The sequence below is a fragment of the Mustela erminea genome, chromosome 8, assembly GCF_009829155.1.
Source record: "Mustela erminea isolate mMusErm1 chromosome 8, mMusErm1.Pri, whole genome shotgun sequence".
In the NCBI taxonomy this organism is placed as follows: domain Eukaryota; kingdom Metazoa; phylum Chordata; class Mammalia; order Carnivora; family Mustelidae; genus Mustela; species Mustela erminea.
Window position 1 is genome coordinate 18,747,941 of NC_045621.1, and position 8,949 is coordinate 18,756,889.

Consider the following 8,949-nt stretch of genomic DNA (forward strand, 5'->3'; position numbering starts at 1 on the left):
CAACTGTACACAAAAGGTACTGTTGCTCTTCTGTCAGGATCCAGCTCACCTAGAGTATTTTCAGTTCTGCTTCTCCCAACTGCCCCAGCTTCTATGGGAATCTGATAACCTTCATAGCACTCATGTTGACATTAAATTACGTACTCTCATATCATTATTCACCTCTTATCGGATTTGTCTTATCTCCCCCAAACAAAATTTTAAGCTCCTAATTACCCAGCTCCTCCTCTTCACGGAGGCCCCTGAGCCTTGCTGGAGACAAGAACTGGAGGCAGTGGTTCGCTGACTGGGAGCTAATCTGCATTTTGTCCAAGCAGCAGCCAGCAGAAAGTCCTCTGATGATGGGATCTCGGGTTTACTGAGCATCTGTCCAGATTATCAGGGACATGCCAACTCCAGAGCAATTTCTATCCTCTCACCTGGGCTCCCTGACTTGTATGTAGAGCTTACTACCAAGTTGGGGGTCTAACTGCTGAATGACTGTAAACAGTTTTGAGAGTCCCTGCCCCCCAAGCGGAAACACAAAACAACAGTGTCACCTCTACTCAAAGAGGTTGAGTTGAGAGTACAGCTGGAGGGTTGATAAACTAGAACACAGTCTCGGGCAATGTCTCGGGTCTTACGTGTATTTCCCTTCATTTCCTCAAGTGAATCACGATTCAGTCACAGGATCGGCAGGAGAAACCTATGAAGAATATTCAAGTAAAACATGTGTCCATTAGTTTTGCTTCTGGTGACTGGAATTTGCTTGAATTTTGTATCAATGAAAACACTGCCGCTTTAAGCACATTTGAGAAATCAGATTATGAAATCAGAACCCATCTATCTGCTCAGGTACTCTTAGAAAGCAGTGTGTGTCTTCATAAAAGCATGAGGAGAAAAAGACGTGTACAGCATCTCTTTATTTTCTTTACCATTGCTTTAATGCACTTTAAAATTTATCTACATCAATTGGGAACAAAGAAACAAAAATAGACATTTCTTTGTTTTTCATAAATAACTACTCTCCATATTTGATAAAAATTTCAAACCATTATTTTACCTTCCCACAAATATAATACATACAAAATCTTTTCTGAAATAATAAGGTCAGCAAATGAAGGATCTTGAGACTAACATAACCACATACAACTGCTGTTCTACGGACTTCCAGGAACCAAACAAGAAACAAAAACTTCTTAATCAAGATGCTCTGGGTTACCTTTTGTTAATGTTATGGATTCAGAATTATAATCATCTGCCAATAATGCTTTATAGAGTCAAGTTGATTGTCTCCAAATAGGATACCGCTGGCTCCGACCTGTGAGTTCTGGATCTGACAGGACAGTGAGGAGGCACGACAGGCACTGTGCGTCCGTGAAAATCAGAAAAAGGACTGAATGTCCTGGACTCCAACTACTGACTCGGTATGTGCCTCATTTGGCTCAGTAATAAATTCACCTGCACCAAACCCGTATCGAAAGTCACTAAATCTCTCATATATATAATATATATTACGTATATACACACCCACAACACACACACACACTACACATACAGTTCCTAACAACCTGGAGTACTATTGTCTCAAAATGATGTACCGTGGACATGATCCCGGCTGAAATAAATCCTGGGAATTGTCACTGAGCTGCTAGAAGCTTTTAGAGTTCTGAGTCGGGTTACTTAGTGACTTCCACCCGGCCTTCCCTTTGCCCGGCTTTAATGCCTTGGTAGCTTTTTCCCCCTCAGAATCACCCTCCCCCCCACTCCAGGCATATTTTCTTTCCAGAATGCCTTGACTGGACTTCGGAGGCAAGAGAAGGCACGCGGAGAGAGGGAGCAGGCGATTCGCAGCCACTGTCCCTCACACCTGCCTAGATTTGTGATGTTCTCTCTCCTTTTTGCCACAGTTGGTGTAAGAAAGCAGTTACTGGAAGCTTTGTCCCTCCTACCCACCTTGGTCTTTCTGTAGAGCACAAAAGTGAAAGAAGCCCCTTTAGCAGGGGTAGCAGTTCATTAAAATATACAACTACATTTCCTAGCTCTGGGGTTCCCATTCTGTCCTTGAGTGCAGGTCACCCACACTGTTGTTAAGGTTCAGTGTGGGATCCATGGGGTCTTCTCCTGGCAGCCAGTGTCAGGATTAGTGCAGCCCTGGCCCAGGAGGAAACAGTCTAATGAATATCATCAACTTGGAAACAGTGCTGTCGGCACAGGATTTAAGCGTGTACATGCGCACAATTACACACAACACACACACACACGCACGCACACACATGCACACACACACACACACACACAGGCCTGTCATTGCGAACAGTCATGTGGAAAGATGACAAAGGTTTGCAAAGATAAACCAATAAGGCACCAAGAAAAATTATTTTCAGCCAATTTAGACAACATCAAAATGTGAGGAGGGAAATACTGTAAGTTAAAGAGACTTCCTAAAGTCTGGCTAACCGATTCACTAAGAGGTCACATTAGTTCCTTTCGATAACCTTCTACATCTTCACCCCCAATCTATGACGTGATAGAATGCTAAAAGCTGAACCGTGAAAGGGACAGCCTGGAAGCTGTGCATGCCATTCAACGGAACCATAAATCCTCTTCAACGGCACAAAGCTATCTGTGAAGAAGGTGCCAGACTTCTCCCCCTGCCCAGCGACACACAACCTTTCATTGTATTTGTTTTCATGAGTATGGATTGTTTGCATAATAAAAATACAAACTGGGGAAATAGCGCGAGGGATAGAAGCAGAAGGTGACCATAAACAGATCTGACCTCTCTCCTCTGGGCAGGGATGGGGTGGTGGGCAGTAGTAAGACCTGAGGGAAGCAGGTGGGCTTTTATCCTTGGGGGAAGGGGGCGGGAGGGCAGGCGTGAGAACACAGACTGAAAACAAACGGGCACCTCTAAAATCGGTTCTACAACTAGACCCCAAAAGACATTACCTACATCGCCTCTCCTTGGCTTTGTGTCCTTTGTCAACACCCTTTTTCTGTTTGGTTTTGTTTAATTGGTCGTTCTCTTAGAGTTAGCATGTTGCCAAAATGAAAAAAAAAATTTTTTTAAAGAGGAATTAATCCACTTTTATCCATTTCATGCCACAACTTTTAGATACACTGTGCATCATTTCCAGATCCCTCCACAAAGAAATGTAAGGGGGACAATGCAAATTAATCACAAGGACTGAAGGCAGCAGAAAACTCTACGTAATTTCTGGGAAGACACACTAAATGAGGGAAGGGGTCAAGGTGATCACAAAAGGTCCTCATTTGAAAAACAGAAGAATTGGCCCTCAGACAGGGGATCTACTCCAAGGTTCCAAGCCACAGCTTCTGAGTAAGGACAGGAATAAGATGTGCAAAGTTCTGTAGTTCTACGTACTAAATTTTGTTGAATCCACTGAAATTTTACCTTGTGCATTTTTATAAACACAAACAGCTTTTGAGAGTCTGCAAAACTATAATACGAGGCTTCTCCCTCTGCAAAGGGTTTCAGGTCACTATGGGAACTATGCAGGTCTTTCCTTAAAACCCATGAAGTAAAAACTGACCCGGATTTAAACCTTACTTTCCCAACTTTGGTATAAACGAAGCTCAAATGCCCAGACTCGTCATTTTCCTAGGGAGGCATTCTAAATTTTCCAATTGTTTTTGCTGTTTTAGCTTCCTAAATATAGTCCCCACTCAACCCTGGTCACTGGCATTTTGCAGGCCAATGCACTCTCGCCTCCTTCCCCAAGTCATGGCCTCAGACTCTTCACGAAGGAACAGTTAAACAGATTAGAAAAGCAAACAGAATTCTTTAATAGGAAAGAAATGTGTGTGTGTGTGTGTGTGTGTGTGTGTGTGTGTGTGTGTGTGTTCATACATAGGCCTTCGTATATATACAAGAATGGTTAAGATGATTTAGAAAAAGAAACAGAATTCTCTAACAGCAAAGTGCATGTGTATTTGCATGTGGGTTCATGCAAGTGTGTGCTGATCAATACATAGGGTTTCTCAGGGAAAAAAAAAAGAGAGAGAGAGAAACAAGCTGATGTGGGGGAGAGAGGACAGCTTTCCCCCTACAGCAGCAGGACCCTGATCCATCCTGTGTGTCATTTGTTTTGAGAGACTGCAGAAAGCCGCGTTTTGCTGCTTTGGGACTATCTGACTATTAAACTAGTCCAAAGTCCAGGGACACTTATTTTTCCCTCCTTGCTGCCAATGTTTGTTCACAGGTAGCCAGCCTCCCTCCCCCCAGTTCAAGCACCCCATTCAAGGGTGGGTGTGGTTTCTTAATCACAGCTCTCCAGGAGAGGAGGAATAAGAAAAGCAAAAAGACTGTTTAACATGATAAAGGAGGTGGGCTGGGTGGAGCAGATAAGAGAAGTGTTGGAAATTTACTTAATTACTGGAGGTATGTTTAGTCCTTAAATCTAAAAAAGCAGCCCCTTTAACAACTATCTCTAAGTATTTCCAGAAGAAGGGAGTGGGGGTTTACTTTGACCAAAATCAGAACACAGGTTCTTAAAAAAAAAAAAAAAAAATGGGATCACTGAAGCCTATTAAGAACCACCCACTCCTTCTCTGGCACAAAGCTGCCATTTTACCAGTCTAGAATTCAAGCTCAACCAATCACCATCCTTTAGGTTTTCAATTTTCTAAATGTTTACACCAGCACTCTATAATGCCACCTCTAACTTATTCAAGACAACGCTGGGTGCTGTTAAGAATAAGAATGATTATAAGTACTACAGAAAAGAAAATGAAGCTCGATAAATAAAAATCATCAAACACTCTCTAACCTTGTCACTTTGAGGGGGCCCTAACCCTGGCATGAATTGGGGTTTCCCCTAACTCAGGGACTATAAACAGAGACAAGCAGCTCACCTTAAAGCATCTTGGACACTTTAAGCAGTGAAAGGAGAAAACAAGCTAAGAAAGCACACCCAACAACTCCCCAGTCATAGCAACCTAAACTTTCACTGTTCACATTTTTTTTTTAAAAAGACACAAGTATAGGAAATATATTTTCCCAATTAGACCACACAGTTCAAAGAAACCTGAACCAAGCGGAACTTCATTATAATGCCAACCTTAGGATTGTAAAGCCCCCAAAGCAAAGGTAAATTTTGTTGCCAAAATGCAACAAAGTTAAAAATTAAGAAAACTACATATAAATTAAAAACAGGGTTTCCCTAAAAAAAAAAAAAAAAAAAAAGGTAGTAAGAAACGCAAAATGGAATACACGCGAGCTGAGCCCCTTTGAGAAGTCCTGGGACAGGTGCTCCTTGAAAGGGCCCTTTTCCCCTCTCCAAGTTGCCCCAGGAGGGGGCATCAGCACCATGAAGGTAAACGGAAGTGAACTTGGCCAAGCTACCAAACAAAACCTCCCCTCCCCCCTCAACTCCCGGCCCCTCTGGGCCTCGGCCTCCTACACGTGCGACAGGGACACCTGCTTGTGGTAGGCGGCGGCCGCGGCGGCGGCCGTGGGGGGGCCCGGCGGCCCGGTCCTGCCCGTGAGCGCGGCGCTCGCGTCATAGTCCCCGGCCGCGGTGGCGCCGCCGCTCTTGTGGCCCCGCCGCGGGCGGCAGCAGCAGCGGCTCGTGAAGCGCCGCCACGACTCCACAGTCTTGCCGGACCAAATCCAGACGCCCGACGTGATGCCCACCACGAGGCACATGAAGTACTTGAGCATGAGCACCCAGTACTCGGGCTTGGCGCGCGGCTGGCCGGCGTCGGGGCCCGGGCACGCGCAGGTGAGCGCCGCCTCCCAGCTCTCGCGGTAGTGCTGCTCGTACAGGTAGCAGGCCACCACGATGCTGGCCGGCACCGTGTAGAGCAGCGTGAAGATGCCGATGCGGATCATCAGCTTCTCCAGCTTGTCCGTCTTGGTGCCGCCCTGCTTGATGACGCTGCGGATGCGGAAGAGCGACACGAAGCCCGCCAGGAGGAAGAGGGTGCCCACCAGCAGGTAGAGCACCAGCGGGCCCAGCACGAAGCCGCGGAGCGAGTTCAGGTTCTGGTTGCCCACGTAGCAGATGCCGGCCACCGGGTCCCCGTCCACCGAGCTCAGCGCCAGCGCCGTGATGGACTTGACGCTGGGGATGAGCCACGCGGCCAGGTGGAAGTACTGTGCGTAGCCGGCGATGGCCTCGTTGCCCCACTTCATGCCGGCCGCCAAGAACCAGGTGAGCGACAGGATGACCCACCAGATGGAGCTGGCCATCCCAAAGAAGTAGACCAGCAGGAAGACGACGGTGCATAGCGCGGGGCCTGTTGTCTCGTAGTGAATGTGGCTATGCTCGCGGCTGCAGGCGACGCTGGCATGGCCCACCACCAGGCGCACCAGGAAGCCCAGCGACACGCACAAGTAGCAGGCGGACAGGAAGATGATGGGGCGCTCAGGGTAGCGGAAGCGTTCCATGTCTATTAGGAAGGTGGCCACCGTGGTGGAGGTGGAGATGAAGCACAGCACAGACCACAGGCCAATCCAGAAGGTGGCGAACGTGCGCTCGTCGGGGCTGAAGGAGGGCTGGTAGCAGGGCACAGCGCAGTTGGGCACCTGGCCCGTGCGCACCTTGTTGTAGAGCGGGTGCGACTCCTTCAGAATGGGCACGAAGGGCTCGCGGCACTTGCACACCGACGGGCCCCCGGCGGCGCACTCGCCCCCGGAGGCCGGGGCCCCTGCTGGGCCTGGGAGGGTGGGTTTGGCCGGGAAGGGCCTGGGGGGCGCCGTGGTGGCCTCGCTGCGGTTGTAATCCATGCACAGGACCTCGGCGTCGCGGCCCAGCACCGGGAGGCGGTCGCAGCTCATGCGCTCCGGCCAGGCGAAGCCGTACTGCCGCATGAGCGGCGAGCAGCCGGCCTTGGCGCGCTCGCACACCGAGCGGCAGGGCGGCAGCGGCTTGTGGTAGTCCGGCAGGCAGATGGGCGTGTACATGGAGCACAGGAAGAAGCGCAGGTCCGGCGAGCAGTGGATCTCCACCAGCGGCCAGAACTGGTGCACCTCCAGGCCAGCCTCGTCCTGCGTGTCGTGGTTGAACTGGTTGGGCATGTGCGTCAGGTTGTAGCCGATGCCGCGGCACATGGGCACTGTGATTTCCTGGCACACGGGGGCCTTGGAGGCAGCCGCCGCCCGGCCCGCCAGCTGCGCCAGGAGCAGCAGCAGCAACGAGGGCGGTGCGGACGGGTCAGGCCGAGCCATAGCCCCCTCCCTACCCTCGCCTCGCCTGCCGCAGCCCGCGCGGGGCCCACGCAGCCAGGGGAAACCCGGCCGGCCTTTCCGCCGACTTGTCTGTGGCGCCGGGTCTGGCAACCTGTTGGTTTCTTTTTCTCTTAAATCCGTCCAAAGAAGAAATGTTTCGGGAAGGCGCTGCCTCCGCAGGCAGCGCTCAGCTCTTCTCCAGATAGGGTGGGGAGGGACGGTTAGGGCTCCGATTCCAGGGCAAGTACTCTTTAAAAAAGAAGCTGGGGGGAGAAAAAAAATTGCAACCACTCCCAATTAGAAGCGAGTCAACGGCACAGTCCCCGCAAGCGCTCTCCAAATCTCTTAAGTTAACGTCTCTCCGTTCCTTCCCCTCCTCCTCCGGGAACCAAACTACTGACTCCCAGCCCATCCCCAGCCCCCCACCTCCCTCCACGCTGGGCCCTCCGGGCTGTACCCCGGGGTCAGAAAGCTCAGCCGCCTGGAAAAGGGCGGAGGAACGGGGAAAAGAACGGGGAGAAAAGGGAAGGCGCGGGCTCTCACCTTCGCGGATCCCGAAAGAAGCAGATAGTCGGCCCCCAGCCTGGGTTCTCCGACCCCGGGACACTCGCTCAGAAATGCGACTCAGAACGGGCTGGCACCCGGAAAGTTTGGCGATAGGCTGGGTAATCCGAGATGCGGCACATGGCAGCAGGTGGGGGCGTCTCAGACAGGGGGTCGCACCCTGAACGTGGTCGCCGCAGGCTGGTCACTCGCCCTCTCCTCCTCCGGGGCCCCCCGCATGATCCGAGCGGGGCAGAGCAGGAGCAGGCCGTGCGTTCCGCCGGGGGCCGGGAGTCGGACGAAGGGCGAGCGCGCCTGGCAGCACCTGGGCGAGAGGAAGGCGGTGTGCGGCCCCCAGGGGATCCCGCTGCCTCAGTGCACCGCGAGCAGCCGGCGCTGGCCCCGCCGGCACTGCATGGTGCTCGCCTGCCGCCGCGTCCAGCCCGCTGCTCGCCTCCTCCCCTGCAGGGGGCTCCGCGCTCCAGCGGACGCCTGGGGGCGGTGGCGGCGCTCCCGGGACGCGCCCGGCTCGGCTCCTCCCCCGCGCTCTCTCACTCTTTCGCCCACCTCCGGCGGGTACAGAACGGCGCGCGGCGGCGACAGCACCGCGGACTCCGACGCGAGCCGACTGGCCTGTCCCACCCCGCCCGGGTCACCTGCCTCTAAAGCCTGCCGGGAGGCTCCGCCCCTTCCCCGCCCCCTCGCGCCGGGGCTCGGTTGGTGGGCCGCCCCGCCACGTTCTCCGCGCGTCCCCGCCCATTGCCCCGCGGGCTCGGCCTCTCCCCCGGCGCCCTCCGGCCCCGCCCGGAGCCGGCCCGCAGCGAGCGCGGACCAATAGCGGGCGGGAAAGCGATGGGGGGCGGGGAGAATGCTAATCGCTCCTTCCTGAGACCCCAGGCGGGAAACCTCTGCTGGAAGTCCCTCCCGACGTCTCCGCGGTGGCCCACCAGGACAGGGCTCGCCGTCCTGTCATAGCCTAGCTCCTGAGCCCTCGCTTCCAGGGCCGCACCAGCTCTCTCTGCAGCTAACAATCCTTCGCTTTCAGCGCTCGAAGAATCATTCTTCGCCGCGGCACCTGCCTCCGCTCTGCGCGGTCCTCGTACCAGGTGAGCTCACGCTGCGAGGAGCGAAGGCTTCTGGAGCCACTGCTGTGTGTCAGCGCGTTAATCGCTCGTATGTCCGATCTTCACAGTTCTGTGACACAGGTACTCCCTACAGGTGAAGGAGCGACG

At 52.8% G+C, this 8,949-nt stretch overlaps 1 protein-coding gene across 1 annotated transcript; it reads right to left on the reverse strand.

Annotated features, from left to right (window-relative positions):
- Window positions 1-884: 884 nt before the first annotated feature.
- FZD5 (frizzled class receptor 5) lies at window positions 885-8,357 on the reverse strand. The gene is made up of 2 exons (XM_032354598.1): window positions 7,718-8,357; window positions 885-7,437 (listed from the first exon to the last, which is right to left on the reverse strand). Exon 2 carries the CDS (start codon window positions 7,172-7,174, stop codon window positions 5,402-5,404), a length of 1,773 nt encoding a protein of 590 aa, XP_032210489.1. The 5' UTR covers window positions 7,175-7,437; window positions 7,718-8,357; the 3' UTR covers window positions 885-5,401.
- Between the last annotated feature and the right edge of the window lie 592 nt (window positions 8,358-8,949).

Excerpts from the sequence above, each read along its gene's own strand:
- FZD5 (XM_032354598.1), bottom strand. The coding sequence starts at position 7,174 with ATGGCTCGGCCTGACCCGTCCGCACCGCCCTCGTTGCTGCTGCTGCTC.